This window comes from Onychostruthus taczanowskii, unplaced genomic scaffold, assembly GCF_017590055.1.
Source record: "Onychostruthus taczanowskii isolate IOZ18803 unplaced genomic scaffold, ASM1759005v1 scaffold63, whole genome shotgun sequence".
NCBI lineage: Eukaryota > Metazoa > Chordata > Aves > Passeriformes > Passeridae > Onychostruthus > Onychostruthus taczanowskii.
Window position 1 is genome coordinate 3,304,908 of NW_024504012.1, and position 27,632 is coordinate 3,332,539.

Below are 27,632 nucleotides of genomic sequence, written 5' to 3' on the forward strand. Positions count from 1 at the left end.
CTGAAGTGGCACTGAGGGGTGTGCCCTGCCCAGGGCCCTGTCACCAGGTGCTGCACAAAAACCCCAGCTGGGTTTCTGCCCCCAGATTTCACCCTTTGCCTTTCCTAAGCACAGCCAACGTGGGCTCCTCCCGAGAACAACCCAGGGATTAGCATTAGGGAGGTATGAACCCCTCAAGGGCAGAGGGAAGAGATGGAACCAGCAGGATTACAGAGCTCCTAGCAAATGCCTCATTAGGATTGGAACTGATTCTTTAAGTCAGTTGAGCAAGAAAAGATTGGCATAGTGGAGAGAGAGACAGCTGGGGACTGCAGAGGGGGATGGGGCAAAAATCACTCCAGTGGAATGGAGCATGTAAGGTCTAAAGGCACAGCTGGGGAGCACTGCCTTAGAATCCAGAATGGTGTGTGTTGGAAGGGACCTTCAAGCTCATCTCATTTCAACCCTGGGCAGGGTTACCTTCCTCTAGGCCAGGCTGCTCCAAGCCCTGTCCAGCCTGGCCTTGGACACCCCTGGGATGGGGCAGCCACAGCTCCAGCGTGCCCAGCACACTGGGCAGGCTCTCAGCAGTTCAGAGATGTTCCCAGCTCCCTGGGAAAGGCACAGGGAACAAAGGCTGCAGGGCTGCTCCCACTGATGTCCCACTCCTGCATGGCCATGTGAATTACAACTACAGCACAGCAGCCTTTTGCTTCCAATGATATTTCTCAATTTCTTAATAAACAGAAGGGGATTTCTTCTTTTTTTAGGGGGAAGGGACCCCAGCATATTTTTTCCAGCTCTGGAAAAGTCCATGTTTTTATTCAAGTGGCTGCAAATAGCACCTTGTGACTATGAAATCCACGCAGGGGAGTGCAGCTCCAACACTTCCCTTGGCACCTCAGAGATCTTTGAGAAGAAAACCCCACAACCTTAACCTGAAGGAAAAAAATGAGCAGATCACAAGAGCTTCAAGGCAACATGAAATGCAGCAGAAGTCAGCTCAGTGGATATCGTGGCTTTTGAGGATGGCACAGAAGGAATGGAGGCTGTGGCCCCGCTCAGCCTCTGGCCATGGTGAGTGAACAGCCGAGCGCTGCACTACACAACTCCATCAAAGAACCTGCCAGAGGGGCCCAGAATCTCTTGTATCTAAACAGAGCTTGTCCTGCTTATTCCAGAGGCAGATACATCTTGTTCCTGTTTCATTGAATCCAGAGTGGATACAATTAAACAGAATCACGGCAGTCTGATTTCAGAATGAAATGCACATGTTGAACTGCAGACAGCTCCACAACCCCCTGGTATTTGAAAGACCTTGAATCAGGTCTTCCATGAGCTCTCAGGGAGGAGAGTATTTGTTTACTTTTGCTTTTCCCCACCCTGCTGCCCTGGAAAGCTCCTAAGTACTGGTGTAGTACAAATAATAATTTAACACAAGATGTTAGGCGGCTGCATGGAGCAGATTGCTCCTAGAAATGAGCTCGTCCATCTGCACAAAGCCTCTCTAATAGCTACCAGACGTAGGAGCTTCTCAGCCTTTGCTTATTTCATTGTACTATTAACTTTACAGCCTCATTATATCTGAAACACTTGCCTAACCAAACTCATTAATTAATTAGCAGCAGGCTGGGAAAGAGGATACTCCTAGGATGGTTCAGGATTGCTGCTGTAGGGAAAGAAAAGAGGAGCTCTGCAAAGCCTGGAAGAGAAACCAGGGAAAAAGAGGACAAAAGCTGCAGAAGTGGCTAAAAGAAAGCAGATCCCTCCTCGCCCTGTTTTGTGCAGCACATAGTACCCAGGGACTGAATCCATAAAAGACAGATAATTAAACAGCTCAGACTCTCCCATCTTCCTCTGACACCCACAGGAAATGTGATATAGGAAATGTGAAAAGTCTATGTGCTCCTATCTTTTTTTCCCCCTTTCTGGCTCAGGAACTGTAATTAAAGGGAAAATCAGCCTCTCTCCTGCCTTGAAAGTGAAGTGGCACAGCTGGTTTTCATCTTGGCGAGCAGGCTCTGTCCTCAGGCTACTAAGTGCTGAGTAATTTTTACCAAGCTCTGTTTGCAGATAAATGATGTTCTTTTCTTAGCTGCTGCCAGGCAAAGCTACAAATACTTGATCTTTTATTCTTTTCCCATAAACTCCTAACATTGAATACTAAAAATGCAGCCAGAGATTTTTTCCACTGCCATTTATTCTCAGCATGGTCACAACTGTATTACAATTACAGACACCCACCCTTCACTGGAGCTCCACTGCAGCTCCTCGTTAACCTGAAGCTTCCAATTAAAGGCTCCTTCAGTTTCATTGATAGTTTGCATATACTCCAAGGACCCACTTCATTTTGGTTTTCCCCCAAAACACATTCCATGAGCAGGGCAACTGCTTTAAATAACTTCACACTAATTTCTGGAAAAGCCTGACGAGCGAGTGCCAGTCTCAGAAGAATAGCCTGAGTGTGCAGTTTGGGGGATTTCTCTCACAGCTATAACTATAAAAATATCTGAAAGCTTTTGATTGAACGTGGCACAACCTCTGGGCAAATCCAGTGTGGACTCAGAACAAAGGAAACAACCTAGAAAGGTACAGCACTGGAAACCTGTTCGTGTAGTTCAAGTTTTGTGCCACATTTCTTACTGAGATCTTACCTGTTCTAAGAAACTGCATAAGAATTAGTTAAGAATGGTAGAGAAAATAATTAAAAAAAAATACTGCTTCATCTTTGCAATGCTGTTCTTCCACCTACCTCCAGTGAGTGAAGCCCTGAACAAGAAGCCAGCACAGAGAGAAGGCTGAAAACTGGTATGAAATACCATGGCTAATTTTAGACTCGTTTCCAGTCATGCAGCCTGGAACAAGAGAGTAACAGTGCTTATAAAAGTACTTGCACACTTTATAAAGATAACACAGGGTTTCAAAACAATTTTTATTTCAAAGGTATTTTTGAAGTATAAGACTAAGAGTCTGTCAGACTCCCCAAACAATCCCATGCCTTTGAAGATCACCTTCCCAGCACAGCCCCCAGTCCTATGGAATTACTAGTGACTGGTTTTGCAGGATCAGCCCTGATGCAAGTCAACTTTAAGCCATAAAGGAGGGAAGAAGGAGAAAAACGAATCTGAAAATCAACAGGCATTAACAAAAGAAAAAAGATGAGGTAGAGGTAACTTTTCTTTTAAAAATGAAAATTTGAACTGCTGCCTTGGTAGCTGTGGCAGAGAGGGCATTATCATCCCTTTCTTCTGACTGTTACAGTGGGCATGCACAGCTGAAGAACAGCTTCAGCCTGAATTCAGTTTGCAGGCTGTTTCAAAACATGACATAAAACAATCACCACACTGCAAGTGCAGAGTGAAGGGGTCCTGGCCTGACTCTGCTGCTCACTGATCCCTGCTTAGATCCCAGAAATGAGCAGGACAAGATGGATTTGTTTCCAGTTAGGGAAGCTGGGGTGAAGGCTCTGCTCTGAATTCTGAGCCATGGTACAATGTTTCTTGCTCTTGCTGGCCCTCAGGATGGATGTGACTGTCTTCTCTCAGCCTACAGAACTCTGTTTAAACACTAGGGTAAAGGTATTCTGTTGCGTAGTTTCTAATTTTAAGTGTTTTCAAGCATTTAAAATGGACTGTAAACATCTGAAGCTCCAGGGCAGTGAATCTGTGCCATCTTTCCATTATTAAAGCGTTCAGACCCAGGACTGGACTTTGGTCCCAACTATGTGTCAGGGCAGTGCCAGGAGATGCTGGGGCTCCGTGGTGTTCTGTGACTGAAGTGTGAGAGGGAAACAGTCCATGTTAAACACGCTGCACATGGAGCACTCTTCTTAAGTGCCTTGTAAAACACACAAAACATCGGTTAGAAATACATTCACCACTGCTGACCACACAGGTTTTTATATTTAATAGAAATTAAATTAGTAGCTTAATATACATAATGTGACACTTTCCAGTCCAGTAGTTTCCAATTCCCGCTTTCGAGTCACAGTTACTGTACAAAAATAATAACAACAAAGAGCAACCAAAGAGTAAACACTGTCGCTAACACACCGGACCCAGAAAGGCTAAATTTCTGTGGAGCTACACATGCCAAAGGATACAGAGTGCAGGAGCCACGGTGGTGCAGTCATGCAGGAGCAGGCAGGGTGCTGCTGGCCGCTCACCGCGCTCCGTAGCCGAAGCAGAAGGGCTCGTCCGGCCGGTAGCCGTAGGCGGTCGCCGGGCGCCCGGGAACCGCCGCGCTCTGAGCAAAGCCATCCACTCCAATGCTACAGGAACAAGAGAGAGAAGCTGCAGAGCTCTGTATGGCATGCAAGGAACACCAGTGCAGGTGGTTCCAGCTCCTGCTGCTGATGCCTTTTTGGGCTTACCTAAAAACAGAGGCCACACAAAATAAAAAGCAGTTGTATTTATTTCAGCTATGCTTCAGGCAGACAAAGCCCGCCGGGGGCTACACCCAAAAAAAATGGACAATGGGTCATGTGTTTTTACACTTTTTTAAAGTTTGATCCATTTGCATGTTGGGGGTTAAGCTTCTAATTACAGCTTCAGGTAATGAAGTTATTTACTCCAAGTTTGCTTCCCCCCAACTCACTTTTGTTTCCATCTCTCGGGGCCTGAGGTAGTGAGGTGTCCTTGATTCCCAGGCATGGAGAGGAATTGTTATGTCTGATCAAAATGGAAAACCAGTAGCTAGCACTGTATACAGAGATAGAGCTATACACTAAAGAACTGTAGGACTACAAATAGATGAAAAATATACAAGCTAAAATCCTAAGGCATCACTGCCACAGGTTTTGTGAGGAAATTTCATCACATACAGGTTTTGTGAGGAAATTTCATCACATACAGGTTTTGTGAGGAAATTTTGCTAGCTGTGTTCCCCTTCTGGACACCACTTCCCTGGTGGAAAATTAAATGCTGTGGAGACATCAGTGCAACTCCAATCAGGGAAAGGCTTTCAGGTCCAAGAGGAATTCCAGGAGAGACCGAAGTCTTCTCTTCCCTCCTTTCACAGATTTACTGGCCAAGGACTTTACTTCCATGACTCAATGTCTCCCTCTGTACATTGCAGTTACCATGTCCTTCAGCTTCTGGCAAAACCTGCTGTAACCCTCTGAAGAGTCTCTTTACCTGCCTTCAGCCCATTTCTGAGGTGCATGGAGAACACCAGCTAAAAATGAGAATATCTGGTAAAGGATGGTGCTTCTGGTGAGATACAAGACTGGCAGCCAAATGGCACACGGAAAAGCTATGTACTAATGAGACAGAGTAAGTATTTTTTCATGTAAAACAGCATCTTTTACACCTAAAAAGTCCCACAACAATGAGTTCCATACTAAAACACAAGAACTGCATAGGGAAAAGTGGCACATATTTCATGCTCAACAATAACTCATGCAGGAGGTAGAGGAAAAACGAGCATTGCCTAAGACACTGGATTACTGCCTATTCATAGCTATGTCACTTCTTAGCTTCCCCTTCAGTAGGGGGACAAATGGAAAAGGATCCTGATTTATTGTCTGACTAAAGATGCATTGAAAGGAGCCGAACTTCCCCTCTAAAGACTGTCAAAACACAAAGAACCAAAGTGCTTTTGGAGTGGGGAAAAGCTGAACCTCATTACTGCCAATTATCCATATGGAACATGGGTTATGCAAGAGCCAAGGCTGGGAAAGAACGACCCCTGCAGAAGATGTACAATGGGTGGGCCCCAGGCCCTGGCTCTGCAAGAAGCTGGCACTGCTGAACTGGTTGGGCTGAAAGGGCTCAGCTGCATGGGGGGGACCACGTCCATCTCTGCCCTCACAAAGGCACTTTCCTTGGATTGTATCTCAGTGAGGCCCTAGAAAAGGATCCCTAGCGCCTGGTTTCTCAGAAAACGAGTTCACTCATGGGATATCCTGATAGTAGGTGAAGGTGGCAAGTCTGAGGCTGAGATTTGTCCTCTGAGATGGAAGGGACACAATCAATAGCCAAGCTAAAGAGAAAAAAAAATCACTGTTTTACTTGGATGTATCCTGAGAAAAGCTGTGAGCTGAAAGTGCTTTGCATTTCCACATCTGCCCATGTGTACCTGAACTGGCAACACCCATCTCCTCACTCCTGCACGCAGCCATCAGCCCGACCCTGCAGGCTGATGAGCCCTTCAGCACAGCAGAGAGCAGCAGAGTGGCCCTGGTGAATCCTGCAGTGGTGCAAAGCTCTGTGAATGCATTCCTCTGGCCACCCATTCCTTCCTGTATCCACTCCAAAGTCCTCTTACCCTTTTCCAAGCCCATTAGGAAATGAGCTGGTGACCCCTGAGGCACCCTCCCCAGATGCCTCCTTTGTACCTGGCAAACAACAGCTTTCTCATTATCAAAGCCTGAAGCTTTGAAAGACTCCTGAAAGAAGGGATTAAGAGAAATCCTGTTACTTTGTGTTTATCTCTCATCTCCAGAAACCCCAAACCGAGCAGCCACCTGAGCAGTCCCTGCCTCTCCTCTGTCACCGATATGGAGTGTGCAAAGGCACTGACAGACAGACCTCACCCAGGCTGCCCTTGGCTGCAGGGTCTCCAGATCAGTCCCAAAGCTCTTGTGATCATGCCAGCCAGGACAAGCATGAAGCTGACCAGTTTGTTTGGCAGTCCAGAAAACAAACCATTTAACAAACTTCTATAAACTGATGCCAATTCCTTCAGGGTTCTTTCAGTACTGTCAGTGCCACGAGTTAACCATGTACTAAAAGAAGGCATAGAGGGAATTGGGAGTGCAGGGTCTGGTTCTCTTGTGCTTCTACAAATTCCCAGTGACACCAGAGATATTACACTGCAGAGAAGCAAGACCCTTTAAGGCTACCTTTAAACTCAGGAATTTCATTGCTTTCCTCCAAAGATCCTTAAAACATCTACAGCTGATTTATAATGAAGAGCTATTTTAACAGAAAATGCTTTTCTGTTTTTTCTGTTTTATTTTCCATGATGTTTTCTGTGAATATAACAACGTCAGTTGTGGATAAACTGTTTTTACTACAAGTGTGGTAGAACAGGAGCTTTTTTGCCTTTTGCAAACCACTGCAAAGCTCATTCTGGCATGATACTCAGGTGAGTGAGGAGGCTGTGGGTGCCCAGGGCTGCTGACTGCAAGTGAAGCTTGCAGCAACCGTGCCCAGGCTCACAGCAGTGCCATCCTCAGGTTTCCTGTGGCAAAGAGGGACACAACAGAAACAGGAGCCTGAAACCTGTCCTGAACTCCTTTGCACACCCCAAGCTGAACCACCACGGGCTTTTGGGGCAAGGTGTAATAACGCCCTGAGCCACGCGGTGGCAATGGGCCTCTATCCCTGCAGGCTGAGCTCTTCCAGCCACTTCCAGCTCAGTTCATCCTCATTCAAAGAACTTCTAAATGTATTTAAACTGATAACGAGAGCAGGGAAAATATGGTTTCAATCACATTCTCAACAAATCAGTTTTTTAATATTTTTTTAAAAAAATGTGTAAGTAATTAGGTAAAGATCCCTGGAGTTTAAACTTTGAGGAGTATCAGTTATTTCCAAATGGTTCAGACATATGTTAGTGTCCTGAAGAAAACTGGAAGAGATGGATCAGCTGATAACTGCTTTGCACAGTCAAAAACCCCCTCAAAAAACCAAAAACAACCACAGAAAATCACATTAAAACACCTTGATCAAATCACTACTCTCTCCTATCTAAAAGTTTCCCTGAAGTAAATGAAGTCTTGACCATGCTTGAAAAAAACTGCCTTCATTTTTGCACATTAGTGCTCTTGAAGCATAGCAGCTTTGCCTGCTGGGTTGTTTGCACTGGCAGCCTGCAGCACGGAGCCCGTGGGAGCTGAAGGGAAGGGTCCTGAGCCCAGGAGGTGACAGAGGGTGGGACAACCACAGAGCCAACACGTGCCTGGAGAGCGGAGCCTGGCTCGCTCCCGAGGCTGCCAGGCCAAGGGCACAACCCACCGAGGTGAGGATGGATTTAAAAAAAAGTCCTGATGAATCCTTGCCCCTCCTGCCAAGAACAGCAGAAGGGGAGAGCCAGCAGAGATGGCAGTTCTGGGGCTGTAAACACTTGCTGGATAACGACTGGCCTGAGATCATGATCTGTGCCATGTGTGCTCAGATTTACACCAGCAACCAACCTCAAGACTTGCTCCTAGGAAAAACATTGTTGGCTTTATGCTCCGGCATCTACCAGGAAACTCAGAAGAGCAAGCACCAAGCCCGTCTCCCATAAATTAGGGACACATTGGAGCAACAATGCCCATGCCTGAGCTGGTATTTTTTCCTCCCGGTGCTCACTGCTATGTAAGTGGGCAGCCAGAAGCGCATGCAGCCGTGCAGCTGCAGGGTGCCACAGCAGCACAGCAGCCTCAGACACAGGGCTCAGGCTGCAGTCACTGCAGGCAGCGCTGGCTCACAGGTCACGCGTGCGCAGCGAGCGCAGCACAGCCGCGCTCTTGTGCAAAGCTCAGCCCCACGCCTGGGGCTCATGGGGTTAAACAGGGAACAGCCCAGCTAATTACTATGTACTGCTAACCTCAGTTGCTGGTTCATTTTGAGACCCTTTAAAATATGAACTGTGTATTTTACCCCTATGCACTCTCTTAATGATTTGTTTTTTTTAGACTGAAATCACTTCCAGCCATCAGTTATACTCGAGGTCTCTACACATGCACTTCTCCAAGCACAAATATTTCTTTTTCCTATTGGTCTGCCAGCCCCTGTCAGAGCAAATTTCACTTTAAACTAAATGCTGTGATACTTAAAACCTCTTGGATTACTCAGGCTGCTAGTGTGATCTATGACCTTCCCCAAATGACAGCTGAACTTTCCAATTTGCTTGTACTGCTAGGGAACTGAGGAACACATGCCGAAAAGGAAAATGTTCCTGATGTGCATGAGTGAGGAGAGATTTCTGAGCAGCCCTGCTTATTGATGCTTGCTCCGATTCAGAGCATCCAAATTAATATACCCATGTAGGATCTTAGGTGCCCTGACAAAATTCAATTTGTAAAGACCAGTTTTGTCCTGTCTCTCAACAGGAAATGGCAGCCAACATCCTGCTGCATCCACAAAACCCTTCTGAACTAGACAGGCTTTGGACTAGAGAGAATTCATGGGATGTGTGGAAGGCTCAGCAGACTCCCACGGGGAGCATTCCTTGGGGAATCCTCTGCTGGGGTTTCCATCCAGGTATCTGGGCTGCTCCCCAGGGCAGAGTATCAGGAGAGGCTGAGGAGCCTAGGCTGGGTAATTAACAGCTAGGTAATTAACACCTAGGTGCAGAGTGACTGTGGCACTGCACAGCCCCACCCTGTCCACACCAGTGCTCACACTGGGACCAGTGCTGCTGCTGACAGGGCTCCCAAACCACAGCCCAATTCCCAGGTACTAATTCCTCCAGCAGGGCCTCAGAAAGGCAAGTCCAGCATCACTGGGGGGATTCTTGGTCAAGAGTAAACACTTGAAATCCAACTGAAAGCCCCCCAGTAGGATCCATGGATCTTGGGAGTGATCCCAGCAGGAAGCCCTGCCTGGGAAGCAGGTCTGAAGCAGTTTGGCACACATTGTACCAGACTGTCACTGCCTGTGTAAGTGACAGTGGCCCTGGAAAAGCCTTTGAGGGTGAAATACCAGTTTAAGAGCTCACACTTTAGGGCCAAAATTGAATTTGTTTCTACCCAAAATTAAGGCACCCTGGAATCACTGCCCCCTGAAAATGAACTGCAAGCTAAACACAGAGTGCTTCCACCAGAGCCAAAATTTCATCTCTAATTCTTTTCATTCTAAACTTCTTCTAAAACCCTGTCAATCCTCACTCCTTACTCTGCAACAACAAGCCCTCATGTCTCAGAGGTTCTCAGCTACTCAGTGAGTATACAAGATATATAAGCTTATTTTAAAAAATCTATTTTATTTTTAAAACAAATCTATAGATTTTTAATTATGCAGACACTCTGCCTGGCCAAATACCACCTGCAACTCTCAACTCATCAGCAACCCTACCAAGTCTCAGTGAAGGACTCACACCCAAAGCTCTCCACATGCTCCAGTGAGCTGCTAGGAGGGTTTATATGCAGGTGTGAACAGGCAGCCTCTGATCACACCTGCAGCTCCCCAAAACTCCTCTTGAGGATCAGAGAAAGGGGAACCAGAGGGGTTCTGTGCCTCTTTCAGAAGCCTGGCATCAGTACAGTTCATAGCAGTCCCACTGTTTCCTCTGTACCTTCTCTGGCTATTACATACACACATACATAATACACTGCCTGTTATTGTTCCTAAAAATCAGTCTTCACTCCCAAACCACCCCCACCTCAGCCCAGGCAGGTGTTCAGAATTTCAGCTGCACATCACTGAAGTCCTACATTTTCTGTTCCATGAACCCACTCACGTGTGACAGTACAGTTCCATCCTGTATTCCCTTATGAACTCTCATGCCATGACCCCTGTATTCCACAATGCTGGATCCAGCTCCTGTGTGTAACAGACAAAACAAATCACGTTCTGATGAACACTGAAGGATGTACCTTCCCCTCAGGAGGTGCCAGAGCCACAGGAGTGGCACAGCAGTCTCTAATTTCCAGACAAGCACAGCATTATAACCTGTACAAATGAGATGCAGCTCACTGATCAGAACTCTTGCCAACAAGACACACAGAAGTTTGCCAGCAGTATTTTTTCTCTCATCTCAGTTTTTGTTTGTTCCTGAAGTGTTGATGAGAGCTGGTCTGAGGCAAGGACTGCAGTGCAGGGCACTATAATCACAAAGGGGATGCTCAGCCCTGCCAGCCCAATTAGCAGACTGATTGGTGAATGCTGCAGCTCCCTCCCTCCCTTCTTCCCTCCTGAGGTTTCCTCTGCACAGAGACCAGGCCTGGAAAGGCAGGGGGAGCTGGGGCACCCAGGTCCTGACCCACTGCACAAGCTCCCTGCACAGCAGGTGGGAAATGGCTTGGAATTCCACAGAACACACACAGACCTCCAGCTTCTAAAGCTGCCTGCAGGTATGACACATTTAGCTAATCCTTTGCAGGTCCCATGGAACCTTCACACTGGAACCAAGGGTCAGAGCCTCTGAAGCCATGGACTCTGTGGCCTTTGTGCTGATATTCCCTGGCAGCTGAGCACTGGATGGGACCCCATTCTCCCAGCACCAGCCATGGCAGGGGAAAGGGCATCACAAGGGACACAGGCCTGTTGCTCCTGTCCTTGCTTTAGGTCTAGGGATTTAGATGATGATCCCATTTTCTCCTACAAGCCAGTTACCTCTGGTTTGCCTTCACTGACCATAAATTTTCTGTCCTTCAGATCAAGAGCACAAACCAAGGGTTATGGAGAAACTCCATACAACTGAGAAGCCTTAGGAAAAAACAATGTTCCTTTCTATAATGTCATGTAACTGTAGATTCTCCCACTACTGGTAATGACGTTAAACTAAACCACAAGTCTCCTAAATTCTGTCTCTCATGACCCCAAGTTGTTCTCCCCTATCTCTGAGGCTTTTTTTTTTTCATGCTGTTTATTCTTCATGCTCAAGTGGGAGGGGAGTTTTGTGGCAGTGTCTGTGACTGTGCCCACTGCATCAATCACCCAGGACCATCTCTACAGTAGCATTAATGTCCCTTAAATAGTAATATTGTACCTGCTCACAAGACAGAAAATATCCAAATGAACCTGTGCAATAATACTTTAGCTCCCTCGTGCATCATAACATAGATCATGGACATGATCATGTCTCTCCTTCCATGTGATCCAGCTTTCTTCAGTACTTAATGACTTAAAGTTTCCAATTGCTTCTGGACTTGTTGCCCGGTTGTATCTCAGCACAATACTGCTGTTTCTCCCATCTAATTACAAACAAATGGAAAGCTGACAATGGTGGAGAAATGAGCACTGTGTCTTCTGTGTCAGGCTCCAGCTATGCACCAAGCAATAACCACGCCAAAATTCACTGGGGGACGGCAGCATTAAATAAAAATATTTCCCAACTGAATAGTAAGAAAGCACTGAACCAAAACCAAATGACCTTGCTTAGCCAAATTCAGTGTGAGCCTTGCTTGAAAGCTGTAGCTCCTGCCATCCCTGCTCTGCAAACACAGCCTGGGATTTGGCCTCAGTTTCTTGCTCTGTCAGTTACCTGCTGTGTGATCCTGGACAAGTTGCTCCTTTTCTCCATGACCTCAGTTTCCCATTGGAGTATTGGAAGAGAAGACACCCCAGACATTAAAGACAGCCAAATGACAAACTACAGTAATGAGAAGACTCAAATTAGACTGACATAGACAGAAAAGACTTTTGCTTATTCTGTAAAACCCTTTAGGGGAAGGAAAAAAATTTCTGCTCTGCTAGAAATGCAACCAATCCCCAACAGAGCCAGGGGGCAAAACAGCAGCTCAAAGGCTGCAGTTGTTCCATGCAGCCACGTAGCTCCTGTGAAGGGCATCAGGAGAGCTCCTGCAGCATTCCTGCAGTGAGGCTCACAGCTCTGCCACACAGACAAGGAGTTTCTCAGCCATTCTCTACAGGATTTCTTAAAAGGTCAAGTGCACAGACAGAGCTGGAACGGAAATCAAGAGCTCTGGCTTTCCATTCTAAGCCTGACAGAAACACCTCCTGTGCTCTTTGCTCAACAACTGTCCAAACCCACTGATTAGATACATCCATTTCTTAAGAATTAATTAAGAACTAAAACAAATAAAAAAGCCCCAAGGAACAAGCAGTAAAAAGCAAGATGTCCTTTCCTCCCCCTCTCTGCTTGCACAGTCCAAAGTGTCAACTCCATAAACTGAAGAGTACATTGCTTTAATCTGAGCTAGGGATAGGCCTGGCTTGGGAAGCTTTCACACCTCTCTTTCAATTGTCTCCAGCAAGCTCAGTGTTGGCTGGGTACAGAAAGCTTCAGGCAACTGCCTGAGTGAAATAAGATGCTGAAGTTTCACAGAGATGACTGGTGTCACTGACCAGATCAGGATCTGCTCCAGCTTCCACCAGCCTTCCCATTTCCACACAGGAAGTGTTCCTTGCTTCCTTGCTAGAGCAGGTCACTGAAAATGTACTCAGAGACAAGCAGCTGAAGCAAAAATGCAGCTTTTTGGTGCAGAATTTTCCCTTTAAATGTTTATACAAACCCCTCAAGCCCAAGCACAGACGCTCAGTTCTGTCCTTGAACACAAATGGGGACAGAATTCCCCTGTTGAGCACCAAAGCAAGGCCACAGGGCACTGGTGACACCGTGCTGTCTGCAGGGCAGCCCGGTGGGGATGAGAATCCAGATGTGGAGGGAAGGAGGGAGGGAGAGTCAAGAAATCTGTTCTGCTGCTCTGACTTGCAGCTGCAGCCAATAAAAGCTTTCAAAGCCTTTCTGAAAGTTAACATTGCTGGGGGATTTGCAGCGCTCGCTCGAGCACACACAGCAAATGCAGTTGCAGTGTTACTACTGCTGGAGAAACTTTAAATATTCTTTTACCACCACAGATGAATGTCCTGATTTCAAACACTTCTATGTATCAGCACAGATCCCAAATCAGCAAAGATTTTAGTGAAATTCAAGCAGAAAATAAATGTCTCTTAATGATTTTTTTTTCCTTTGGAATAACATTGGATATATCAGGAAACAAGGCAGATACAAATACAGACAAGGAATGTGTTCTTGGAGATCTATATCTTGGAGTAGCATTATTATATAAAAAAAAACCAACTTAAACAAATGAAAAATCAAAGGTTTCCAGACCAAAAAGGTTGATCAGAGAGTATTGGAAAAAATAAAATTTAAAAAAACTCAAAATCCCAAATGGCAAATAAACTCTGTAAGCCAATTTATTATTTTTTTACATCTCAGAGTTAAAAAAACATTATCTTGGTTTTCCAGAGGGGAAAGAGTGGATCAGTCTTTGGAGTTAGATGGTTGAGGCTGATAAACACAGAATCAGAATAAAATTTTAGAATCAAAACAATTCTAAGTATTTGGCAAAGAAATTAATTTGCTATATTAGTTTTTATGCTAGAGACTTGCTCAGAGCACATGTTCAGTTCAGATAATAACCACAAGAAATACCCCACTGATATATGGGTCTTTTTAAAACTCCTCATTTTAAGTTTAATTTTGAATCCTGTGAGCATGCTTAAACCCAGCACACAAAACACCCCTCACTTTATTACAGTTTTAAATCTTTCTTCCAGATCTGGCCTTGCAACCACTTGTCTTGATAAAATAGGTCACTTGAAAAAGGAAAGCTCAATAAAATGAATTACAAAACCAACAAGATTAAACTGATTGTGCTGTTTTTGTACAGTGCAGCCGAATTCTGCAAATATGCTGCTGGCTGTGGTTTGGCATTTAACAGCATGTGATCAGTGAGAAGGAGGAAATTTTATTCTCATTAACTGTTGCAGATTTACTGCAGTGAAAAAGGGCTATGTAACCTGAGAAGTGACAGAATGGAAAGATCAAAGCAGCAGTCTGGAAACTAAATAAACCTTCTGGCTACTTCCTGCAAGGAAAATTCACTCTGGCAATGTAAAACAGAGTCCAGTTAAAAACTACTCTCAGTTTTATGAGCTGTCACAGCAGCTTGAGTGGTTTGGACCAGTCAAGTTTAGAACATTATATTTCCTTGTTTTTGTCTCAGATACTTCTGTAAGCAGTTTTATAGTTTCTTTTTCTTTTTTTTTTATTTTTAAATAGAAAAATAAAATTCTTTTCTTTTGGTTGAAATCGAGAAGGTCACAGCTAAACTCATTAAAAACAAGCAGGTCTTCATTTGCACATTCCATTCCCCTTTACTACATTTTAATATTTTACTTTGAGATTTATAAGCAATGTACATTTGCTTTAATAACTCTTCCGCATTCTGTTCACTTATTGTTTAATATAAGTGCAAATCAGTTTACAGAGCCCAGATGGCTTGTAACCAGGGAGCCAGTCTATTCCTAGTAGCACATCTGGAGGGACTGAGTAGCAGACAGAACGTGGGAATTAATTAATGTTACATTTCAGAAGAGACAGGCCCAGGTTTGGGGGAATTTTTGGTAAGACATTCCAAAGGACTTGAGCTCACTGCTACAGCATTTGGGTATTCTTTTAAAATTCTTAATAGCCACCTAAACCATGACGGTTAAATGAGGCCAACTGCAGGTGGAATATAATAAAATAAAAAGCAACTAAAAAAATGTAAAAAAATAAAGTGCCTGCAAGTAAAAGAGGCCCAAGTATCCTGTATTCCAAAAGAGCTGAAGTGCATTAAAACCTCAATACTTACTCTCTTCCCAAACAGCATCTGCAACTTGCTGAAAAAACTCTGCTATTTTAACTGTGTTAAAATATTCCCCAGTAAGCTATTTCATCTCTCCCATACTGCTGCAATTGTTGGAACAATTAAACCTCTCTTACAGTAAATGAAATAAGGGCAACCTGATCCTTCCCAGCTCCAGACCACACACCTTGGCGAGGTGGTGTGGTCTGGTCACTGTGGGAGCAATCAGGAGAGCCCTGCCCTGCTCCAGCTCTGGCACCTGACTCTGGAGGAACTGCCCTTCTCCTGCTCCATCCCTGGCCCCTGACTCTGCAGGAGGAACTGCCCTTCTCCTGCTCCATCCCTGGCCCCTGACTCTGCAGGAGGAACTGCCCTTCTCCTGCTCCATCCCTGGCCCCTGTCTAGGAACTGCCCTTCTCCTGCTCCATCCCTGGCCCCTGACTCTGCAGGAGGAACTGCCCTTCTCCTGCTCCATCCCTGGCCCCTGTCTCTGGAAGAGGAACTTCCCTTCTCCCTCCCTTCCCTTCTCCTCCATCTCTGGAGGAGTAACTTCCCTTCTCCCTCACCTGTGCTTTCCTGCCCACCTTGGCTATCAGCTCTCAAGGACTGTGGGCATTGGCTGTGTGTGGGGGATACAGGGAGAGCTGCTTGGAGCTTCTCCTCATGCTAAGACCACAGGGACAACCAATGAACACCCAAGCACATTCTAAAGTTGTTGTAGATCAAATATTGGATGTGAATAATATTGTCCTTTTATGGATATTCCTTAATTACAGCCCTAATCCTTCAGCAGTGCAAAAGTTGTCCAAATTCTGGGAAAACCTCACTGATGAATTGCCACAGGGCAAAATCTTCATCCTCTGGAATAATCAGAGCCCTGTCTTCAAAAAGGCTCCAGTAACTGTCCACAGCATAACAGCAAATTTGGTCAGATACTTATTAGTGACATCTAAACTGGATTATATGATCATGCTACAGCATTTCTATAAACAAGGCTTTGAGAAGACAGTATGAAAAAATAATGGAAGTGACAGCTAGCAGGAATATGACCACCACCCAAAAGAAAAAAAAAAAACCCAAACAAAAAACCAAACCCAGCTCTAGTTTAGTATGGATGCAGAAACAAATTACTGTAAGACACAAAGAAATTCAAGCTCTCATTCAAAGGCTCTCAGCAATGAACCTTCCTGTTCTGGAAGCGCCACTGCCACAGGTCAGTACTGAAGGGGAATAACTACACAGTGAATTTTGGGTCATTTTAGGCCATGATCCAGGCAGCACCTGAAGCAGTCAAGTGAAGTCTTTCAATAAACTTGTCCCAGACTGTGACCAAAACCCTCCAAAAGGCAGCAGTTCCCACTTCCTTCTCACATTCTTTTAGATGCAAAATCTCAATTCCAGGGCTATGTAGCACCTGCATAGGCACTGAGGAACAAAACATCTCTGCCAGTTCCCCAGGAATAGTCAGTGCCTTTAACTTCTACAAAACTAAACACGTAGGCACAGTTAGGATAACAGAATATGACAAAAAAGGTGACTCTGCTGCCACTAACAAGATTTCTGTGGGATTAAAAAAAATAAATACATAAACCAACCAAAACAAATTTCCTTATTTGTGTCCAGGAACTTCATTGGTTCTGGGCTTTTCTTTAAGGCCTTTTCAAATTCGTTTCAGTGGGATTTACAATTTGCTAATACTGATGTGTGATAAACTAATAAAACCTGCCTGCAAGGTTATAGGCCCAATTTACTAATAAAACCTAATTTAATTCTCCTGGGAAATGCAAATTAAATAGTGTCCAAATGGCAGAAGCTGAGTACAGCTCTGCTGAACATATTGCAAAGGCAACTAAGTTGGGTTTTGTTTTTAAAATAAGTTTAAATATGGAAAAGAAGAAGTACTGCACAGAGCTGTAAGAAATATCATTATGGTAAAATGGTTCAAAGTAGAATCATCTTGTAATAGTAATTTATACTCTTTCAGGTTTTCTTTCCATTAATTAAAAGATTTTATACTCACTATATGTCCACCTCTAAGACAGGGAAGCATTGCTGCCTCTGTTCAAATGAGGAGGAAAGAGATGTGAGTACTCCCAGCACAGATCCTGCATGAGTACATTTTTTGTCTAAAGGAGCATGGAACAGTTTGTTCTGCCACTGATCCCTGCTGCTGTCTGCTAACAGAGTGGGTTTTCACCCTCAGACACAGCCTGCAAGATGGTTCTTACCTCCTGAGAGGCTGGGAAGAGAACGTTCCAACTTTTACATAAACTGTGCTGAACTTTACTGAAAATAGAGGATGGCTGAGACACACTCCCTGGCAGGGTCACCAAGATCACCAAATCCTTCAGTCCTTTCCTTTAGCAAATTTAATTGAAGATGAGGATCTGTATGGAATATAGCTCTAAATGTCCAAGTAGGATTTAAGTTACAGGTACAACCATTTTAAAGCATTTTGATAATCATTCACAAAGTGCACATTTGCCAGCACCAGCTGCAGTTCCTGTAGCTGACCCAGATGGGAGGTGTTCAGTTGGGAATTCAAACCACAGTGCAGCAATCAATGGCAGTGAAAGGCTACAGCTCTAGGTTTTTCCACCATGAAAACTCCCACCTGATTCTCATCAGGGTTTCCAAGTGAAAAAAGGCCATAGATAGGAGCATTCTTGCCATTCAGTGTGGACTTGTAGCACGTGCAGACATCACAAATGGTCAGCTCAGCTACAGATAAGCCAAGTCCCACTGAGAGTGTTGGAGCACCAGGAGCTGTGGCCAGGTCCTGTCTCCCTCAAGCCCAGACACAAGAGCCTGGCTGTGCACCCTGGAATTTGCCAAGAGCAGCCACAGCTTCCCTGGGGCCAGCACAGAGCAGCCTGCAAGGGCCTGGCTCCAGGCACTGAGCTCACACAACATCCCAATGACCTGCCATGGCAAAAACAAGACATGCAGGCACAGCTTAAGGCCGTAAATCCAGGCAAGAGGAAAGATGTTCCACCAAGGACAGAGACGTGCAGTCACCCCATAAAACTGGGTGTGCTTGACATGCCAAACCTCACTGCTTCCTGGGAAGAAGCCTCAGTCACATCTCTGTTGGGAAGAGCTGGGAGTGCACATGCTGGGAACAGCACACACAGAAAGGCCTTGTCTCACAAAATGAGGGTTGAGCAATGGCAGCTCTGCTGCATTTTGTAACAAGGTTAAAGGATCCTGCACTGGAGAAAAACTTCCTCAGGGAAAAAAAGAGTTCTGGCCAGCTCTAGCATTCCTAACTATTAATCTTTTCAAAGCTACAGACTGAGAAGATTTGAGAACTCTGTTGAGGATATTAACCATAAATTGGCTTTTGCACTCAGAGTTTGTACCACTACCCAGTCGTAGCTGGGAAAGGTTAAGAAGTGGCCTCTTCCCCAAGGGGCAAGAAAAATACTGTGGCTATCTCTATTATAAGGTATTTAGCCATCACTATTATGTTTGTGTCTTAAGAAAGTAATTAGTCTCCAGAAGGTGATTAAAATTTGATGAATGACCATAGATTCTGGAAGATGTCTTTCAGCTGGTCTTGATCCCCTGCAGCTCAGACACTAAGCTGTCATCACATCAGCCAAAGGTGAGGGATTTTTGTTTGCCACAATCATAAAACTTTCACTCAATATTAAGCCTTATCAGAACCAGAAACCTTGAATTCAGATTTTAATAACAGATGAAAATTTCAAATCTATGCCTAATGCCCATCTGCTTCTGAAAGACAGTAAGATGATTCAAAGCTGGTAATCTAATCATAAAAGTCTTTTCCTAGCCAATGAAAAAAACCTGGATAGAAGCTGTCAAAACAACCTCCTCAGCCACATTTTTTCTGCTGAATGGAAAACATACCTTACAATCTGTCTGCATTATGCTCCAAACCTTTGAGGAAAACAAGAGATGCTGTTTATGGACTTTATCACTGCTCCTGTGGATGTTACATTCTGAAATAATTCTATTTATAGGCCTCATAGGTAACAGTATAACTCCACTAAGAATATAGTTCAGGGATAAGAGCTGTAAACAGAAGCTGCAGAACACACAGGCTAGATCCCCAGAAACAAAGCATTTCCCAGGGTGGCACTATCAGAAAAATGGCAGCTGCCCAGGTCTTCACTTTTGTACTGCTTCATGATGACAAATAAGAGAAATAACAATTAGCAGGATGTGGACACTTCCAGAACAGCAAGCATGCAAGCAGATCTACAAACCGCATTCAGGGCTACATACTTTTACAATTCTCTTCAAAGTTGTTCTTTATTTCACAATGCATGGTCATGTGAGGTGGCATTCTCAACTCCTGAGAGTAACACTACTCCAGGTTTCAAAGGAAAAGTACAAGACAACCCATGAAGGGAAGGCAGTGCCTTTGAAAAAAAGCCTCTTTCCCCAGATCAAGAGATGTTTTTACTGCCAATGCTGTTACTTCATGTTTCCCCCTTGAAAATGACAGGGGAGAACAGCCCCAATGTGGTAACCCACTGAGTGCAGATGCCTACCCATAATTCAACTATTTTGAATACTTGTTCTGCTTGACTTCACAAAAGCATCTCCCTACCTTCCTAGGACTGTGCAGCAGCTCTAGGTGTGTAGGTCCAGTGTCTCCTGGGACAGGGACTCCACAAGAGATGCTGGTGGTATCCCTGCTGCATTACAGGAGAGTCAACCACTTCAGCAACTGCACCTTTGGATACAGTTGCTGCTCCAATTGCCCTCAATTTTCCCAAATGAAGCAGTGTGGAATGGCAGAGGGTGCCCTGGAGCTCTGCTAGAACAGCATCCCCAGCCAAGGAAGTTCACAATGAAACTGGAGTAACAGTAGAACACCTGGCAGGTGGTATGGGCTGGGTTATAAAACAGAACTTACAGGGAAAATCTTCCAGACAGTTTGAGTTTCATTGTGGTCCTTGACAGACACAGTTCTTTGGCTCCAAAAATTAGGATGGTGATGAGAACACACTCAAGCCCTGGTAATGCAGTGAGGGGACCAACACCCTTCAACTCAAACTCAGTTTCTCAGTGATGTGCAGCCACTAAAAACATGGGACTTTCTGGCTGCCTTTTCAGCCCTCCTGGAGGCAAGGCAAAGTCCTGATCCACTCTGAGCACATTGCAAGGACAGGAAACTGCCTCAGAGAAATTAAAGAGGTAACATATCCTCATTCTTTCTCATAGGAATGCAGAAAGGAGAAGAAAGGATTAAATTATTCAAGGCTGAGGAGCAAGAAGTCAGCTAACAGTTGTTACCTACCTCAAAATTCACAGGGTGGTCTTAAATGGCAAAGAGACTCTCTCTTAAATGACAAAGAGACTTCAGAACTCACCTCATTGCTTAGCAAAAACTGCTTCTATTACAGAATTGAAAAGCCTTATATTAAAGGCAAAGACCAGAAGACAGAGGCATAACAAATAAATGTATAATAAATGAAAAAATATAACAAATTAAAAGACCAAAACCAAGAATCTACTCATAATCAGCAATCTCTCTGAACTTCCAAAACATGTTACTATTAACTGACTTGCTAATTGTCTATGAAAACCACACTCAGCTTTCTTGCTAAAAAAAGTTTCTGAAAACATATTCAAATATTATTAATAGAAAAATGAACCATTTTTTATAACAAAAATCTTGATTTATTAAAAGCTGGAACTGGTTAAAAATAAATCCTTGACATAAGGTTCTTGTTAGCTTTAAACTGTAAGCATAAAAATACCCCAGAATGATGTTTTGGTATGGCTGAAATGTACACTATATAACACATAAAAAGCGCCTTGACTTGCTGCTATTATTTTTAATTAGGCTCTGTAGCATGTATGGTTTTACCTTCCAACACCAGTTCAAATTGGGAGAAGGGAGCTGCAGACCCATGGGACTGGCAATTCCATGGCTCATGCCTTGGAGCACTAATGCATTTTACATTAGGTCTGAGCATCAGGAAATCCTGGCTGCTGGCGCCAAGCAGCTCCAGCCCATAATGACCCACATGTGAGAAGTCAGATTCACCACTCAGCTGCCAGTATCTATTCTATCAAACAATTCACTCCTGCTCTGCTACAAATAAGACAGAACATTTGCAGCACTCCACACTGTTTCCAATTAGACTGTGTGTCTGGACTGCAGATAAGTCCATGGAGCAATCTTATTGAAAGAAGTCTTCCTAGAAAACAGGATTCTAGCCAGAAATCCCAGTATTTCCAGAGCCCATCAGCAATGGGTCAACCTGCAGTTCTTCTGTTTTCATTCTTGAGGTGAGCCTTCAGGATGCCTTGAAACTTGCAAGAAAATTCTGCAAATGCTTAATTTAATTAGGTATACACGAGATGTATTTTGCTACTCATGGCAGCTGGAATACAATCAGATTAAAAAGCAGGTTCCTATTGGAGCTCCCTGATGAGGGACTGCAATTTGAGGCTGACTGATGTGCCCTCACTTTTAACCAAGGACACTGAAGATGGTTTTGCTTCCCAGCTGAAAGTTCTCTGGCAAAACTTGACTGGGGCTTTCTCCTAAGTTTACTGGAAACAAAGGAGTCTGCAAGCTCTACCCTACACACCTTTCCCCACACCTCCAGGTGGGCCTGAAGACTACAAGGGAACACCCTCCAATGTTCTGGTGAACAGAGAAATCCATCACCTCATGGCTGCGTGGCTATTGTGAGTTAAAAATGGTGAGTCACCCACTGAGACCCCAAGAGCAGCACAGAGCTCACACTTACCTCAGTTTCCCTCCCACCTGCAAGCTCTGCAACAAAGGTTGAACATTTGGAAATGATCAGCATGGGCACCAGCATCCCCTTCCCAAACACAGACTCACACTAACTTGATGCTTACTGAGTAAAAATACTTACTTTTTTTCTAGAAGATTCATCTCAAATCCTGCTTATTTTTTTTCCTCCTTGAGCATGTTAGTTATTTTAATTTGTCCCTAAAAATGTTATGACCACCACTCCAACCCTTACTCAATGTTCAGCTTTCTGGTGCATCACAGGTAGAACAAACCAACAAAAGTAACTGTCCACCACCCTTGATTTACTACAGGGAGCCAAAGTAAGGGAGGAAAATCTTTTTTTGCTTCAGCTGTACATACTGTGAATGACTTACATTTTACAAATGGTGACTAAAGGTGTTAGTGGTGAAAAGAACATTCTTCTTTTGGAAAGAAACAGCTTCAGCCCCAGGGCTGGGCATATCCAGATAGCTGGATCCTGTTGAAGTGAATGCTATACTTTGACTACCAAGTGTTTGAACTATTTCCTGCTCATGAGTTCACAGAATTCATGCTTTATAAAAGGCACTTCCTAAACTCTACAGCATCAGGATTTAGGAAGGTTCCAGTGTCGGAAATGAGTCTTTTTTATTTTGAACTCATGGGAGAAGTTTACTCAGAAATTCAAACTGGAACAGCTTGCCAACATTGAGAAGGAGAGGTCTTTGACTAGAGGGGAATTCAGAGAAAGATCTCCCAGAACATCAGCAAAAGCTGATGCCTTTTGTCCCTGTAGCCCATTTTCAAAGTGCCCTCAGGAATCTAACCAGGATACCTTGGGAAGGCTTAGGTTAATGGAAAAACACCAAAAACCACCAAACCCACAGCAGCTTATTTTAAATTTAAGGAAAACTTCTTTTAATTTTAAGAATATTGGAAATAAACATCATCTGGATAATCAGCATCTCTGTAGATGTTTCCCAGTGTCTGAAGAGTATGTATTTGAGTAGTTGCCATAACAGGTGGTGTATTCTTTGTTATTGTTCTGTTCCACAGCTTTTGTAAAGCTGTGATGTTTTACATGTTAGGATGTTAAAATAGATATGTGATTCAGACAACAAATTAGAACTGCTTGTGCAGTGTAAATCATTCCTACTGCTATAGGGGCAAAAATTACTGAGCACTGCAAATGAAGCCCTAAAAGAAACTTGAAGGGCCATTGGATGATAAGAATTCTTTAGCAGGAGCAACTTACTTGCCAGAGAAGGGGTGCTGCCCAACCAGGTCTCCATTCTGCAGCTGGTAATCCCCAAAGATATCCGGGCTCACCGCTCCATCGGGGACTATCAGCCCATCTGGAAAACAAAATACAGTCACTTGGCAAGGAGCAGGATTGAGGGCAAGTGGGCAAAACCACCTGTCCTAGTTTCTTTTAGCAATTCATTAGGAATTTAACTTACAATATTTCTGTGAGGAACAAAAATCAACACTAATACTGAAACCCAGCAACTTGAAATACAAAAAAAATCCTTACTGGGACCCCAAGGAGCTTCAGCCCACTGCCCTGAAAAATGCTGTACCTAAGAAATATTCTCTTAGCCCTTCTTCCTTAAGCCTATAAAAATTATTTCAAGACCCATCAAAGTAAGCCCAGAGAACAAGTAATGAAAAAGGTAAAACATTAATCTGGGCCAGCAGCATAAAAATAAAAAAGCAGCAAAGGTCTTAATTGTCCAGACTCTATACCACACCACTGTATCTCTTCAAACTTGTTGAGAAAAACAAGAAAGTGACTTCAAACTTATTTATTTTATCTTGCCCATCTTTTAATATCTCAGAGCTCTTTCCAACAAGGGCAGGCTTTTCATGTGATATCCTCTCAAGAACAGAGGTTACAGATTTTTTGTGCTTCCTTTACATTACAACACTGGTATATGAAGATGCAGACATTTGTAAAGCCAGAAGTATTCCTTAAAGGCTTCACAGTCCCTGCTTGCTTTATGAGGAAAACAAAATCAGGAGCTAACATCTTCCTTCTGTTACATCAGTGTAAACCCAGAGAGTGTCTTTGAAGTAAAGTCAGTGAACTGACCCCAGCTGAATGAGAGCCCAGCTTAACTCTTTGCTGCTGCCATTCACAAAACACATTTCATTTTAATATTAAGGGCACAGTTCTTACTTGGTAATTAGTATTAGGCTCTAATCAGATAAAACAAGCTCTTTCATTTAAACACCCCCTACATCAGTTTGTCTCCATCACTGTATGAGAACAATTCCAGACTTGAAGTGCAGAAAGCATCCCCATAAAACCAGGGCAGAAACAGGTACATCCAGACTGATACATTAAGAGTTTAAGAGAGGGAAGACAGAGATTCCTAATGACTAGGAAGTTACAAATGCCATTCCACTTTAAAGAAAGAGAGATAAGATCCAGGGAGTCACAGGCCACTTAGCTTAACCTCTGTGGTTTCCAAACTACTAAAACTGCCTGCACAGGAAGCAGTGGAAAGTTACTTACAGACACAAGGGCTTAGAGATGACAACTCTGGCATTCAAACAAATCTCCCAGTGCTTTATGAATTTACCTGGTGTTTTTTGAAGATAATATAGTGACAAGTGATAAAAGGAATAGAATTGACACATCTAGATTTCTAACAGACATTTGATGAGGTGCTACAGAGATTCATTTAGAAGATAATACCTCATGGGAAAGTGACTGAATGCAAGGCAGCAGATTGCAAATGAAAAATGCCAGCCATGATCAGACCACATTTTAGCAGCATCAGATTGCTGTACATGGCCACGTTCTAATTGCAGACATGTGTGTACAGTATGTGAAGGAGTATGACTTGACAAGCAAGTGTTCTGGCAGGGATCAATATTCCTGTCTCTCAGCATGTTCAGCAGGACATGGGTGCCCTGTGATATCACACAAAGAGAAAATGTCCAAAGAAGTGAAAAGAAAGTGGAAATGGCCTTCATTAAGCCTTGTGCCAAATTTTCCTAGCTCACCTCCTAGTCTGTATGCTCCACTGAACTGAAATGAGGAGGACCACTATCACTTCTATACCTGCAGCACTGCAAATCAAAAGCAATCCATTTGAGTGACTCTGCATTTTAAATAGTCAGGCTAGGTTAAAAATTCTCGTATTTGAGAGCAGAGAAACTCAAAAAATAACACATGTCTCTGTATTAATAAAGCAAGCACTACATTTTAACTCTGAGGCTACTGTTACCACTACTTAAAGTGTCTTCAATCAAGAGTGTTAACAGTCAAACCATAACACTCAGTTATGGCTCACATGAATTTATAGGAAAATGAAAGCACATGGAGAGCATCAGCTGCAGAAAATGTGATTACACAGTTAAAGGACATCTGTTGTTATGTACATTTCAACATAAATTAGGTTATGCACTTTCAGAGCAAGAGAGGCACTGAGCTCAGGAAGGCAACTTCAGAGATTCTACCACATTTTTCATGTAGATTTAAATTACTGTGCAAGAGAGAGATTGGCCTGTCATGAAATAAGGAACTCATCTTGCCATCAGCGAGCTCAAGAATGATTATGGTCAAGGTGGGACTTGTACTGTCAGCCATCAGTGTAGATCACTTATAAAATTATCCAACTGAAATATAAGTATTTCATTTCTGACTGCACAAAGATTTGTACTTTTGGTGGGTTTGGGTTTGTTTTTTTCACTAAGTAATGACCTGTCCTTCAGAACCCAAATCCCTGCTCCAATTGGTACCTTAATCTGTAGCTTTTCAAAGGAATATTATGTCACTTTTGAGATGCCACATTTCAAAAGCTGAAGTCTAGGAAATTGCAGAAGCACACAATTACTGACACTTGTTGCAATGAACCTGAGAAGTGAATCTACCTTTTGAATATAATCACTCTTTAAAAAAGGGCTACCTTTAAAAACAAAAGCACATTTCAAACTTCTGCAGAACATATCACCAGAATTCTACCTTTCCTTCCCAGTCAAGTAACAATTCTAACACAAAAATCCAAAAGGGAAAAACTATCATACTAAGAGGCAAGTTGCTATGGCAGAAGAAAAAGAAGCCTTATGTTCTGATATCCTTTGAGAACAGTATTTGAAATGCTACTGAGATCTTGCACAATTATTTTCTTGCAGCAGCTATGAGTGAAGACTATGGGGTTTAGTGGCTTTGTTTTTGTAATTACTCCTCCTGCAAACTGATCCAGAGTCACAGTTTTGTGATTCATGCTTCATGGCAAAGGACCGGACACTTACGTGGAAAATGAAAAACACAGACTCAAACCCAGCAATTAAAAAAAAAAAAAAGGCAAAAATTCGTGCACTCAGTTATCCAGGAGCTTGAAAAGGATCTAAACCCATGAGTTTGAGAAGGTAAGCAAACTCCTAGTTACAAAAACTTATGAAGACATTTATCCACTTTATTGCATTATTGTCTCCTGCAAAGTTTTACTGTGCCTTCCTCCTGAACAGCTGGCAACACTGGATTAGATAAATCAGCATTTACACAAGAGATTCACACACTTCCCTAAATCCTAGATATACAACAGCAAAATTCATACAGATAGATTTGTTTAAAGTCATGAAATGATGTCATGATGGCGTCTGCTAAGGAATCTACAAGTTTGCTGAGAATCAACTGAAGTCTTTCATCAGTATCTGCAATAAAAATCCCATAGCACAACACAATAGGCAGAACAAAATTCAGCATAAATCCCACAGCTGTGAATTTAACAGGGATAAGAGAAGGTTTTTGTTTACAGATCAGGGAAGAACAAGGCTGGGCTACCTTTACTTGACTCCATTGTCATGGTCCATCAGCTCTCTGAGACAGGTCTACTCATATTCCTGCAGACCTGTAACATTTCCTAAAATCATGGATATGCAGTACTTAATCCATCACTATCACCCTGATGCCTTAGGATTTTAGCTTTTATATTTTTCAAATCCAGTACTACTTTAGTGTATAACTCTGAACTCCATACAGAGTGTTGGCTGCTGTCTTCACATTTTGGTCAGACAAAACAATCCCTCTGGGCCTGAAACTCAAGGACACCCTACAGCCTCAGACCCCAAAGAGTGTAAACAAAAGTGAATTGGGGAGGAGCAAACTGGGGGTAAATGACTTCATTACCTGAAGCTGTAATTGGAGGATTAACCCCTGATATGTAAATGGACCAAACTTATAATTGTCTGAAAAACTCATCACCATTGTCCATCTTGGGTGTAGCCTCTGGGAGGCTTCTGGCTGCCCAAGGTGTGCCTGCTGAAGGTCTTCAATAAATACCCACTTTATCCTCTTAACTCTGTCTAGCCTCTGTTCTAGGCAGCCACTCCATGGTATCAACCCCAACAAGGACAAGGCCATCCCTGGATAGCACCAGTGCTGCTCCCAGTGCCACAAAACAGGAACTGTCCTGCTGGTTTGAGTCAGGCCCAGCTCAAGCTCCCACTGCAAATGCAGAGGTGGCAACCCCAGTGCTAAACACTGACAGCCTCCCCCAAGGACAGACCCACAGGTCTAATTTTACCTGTTCTGGTCTGGCATCTTCTCTGAGCTTGATCAGTGGTGGCAAATGCAAACAAAGTATTAACTTGGAAAACACTGAGAAACATCCCATTTCTAAGAAGATACAAAGAGTCAAATACAGACAATGAAGTCAAGGT

At 43.6% G+C, this 27,632-nt stretch overlaps 1 protein-coding gene across 3 annotated transcripts in view; it reads right to left on the reverse strand.

Annotated features, from left to right (window-relative positions):
* Positions 1–2,897: 2,897 nt before the first annotated feature.
* KIFAP3 (kinesin associated protein 3) overlaps positions 2,898–27,632 on the reverse strand; it is a 68,324-nt gene continuing 43,589 nt past the window's right edge. For 2 of the 3 annotated variants that reach the window (XM_041420119.1, XM_041420118.1), the window contains exons 19-20: positions 23,215–23,314; positions 2,898–4,249 (exon numbers count right to left, since the gene is read on the reverse strand). In XM_041420119.1, the coding sequence (XP_041276053.1) occupies positions 4,141–4,249; positions 23,215–23,314 (209 nt within the window). In that variant the 3' untranslated portion in view covers positions 2,898–4,140. Of the gene's footprint in view, positions 4,352–23,214; positions 23,315–27,632 lie in introns of all 3 variants that reach the window. The other variant, XM_041420120.1, reaches the window with a different exon arrangement.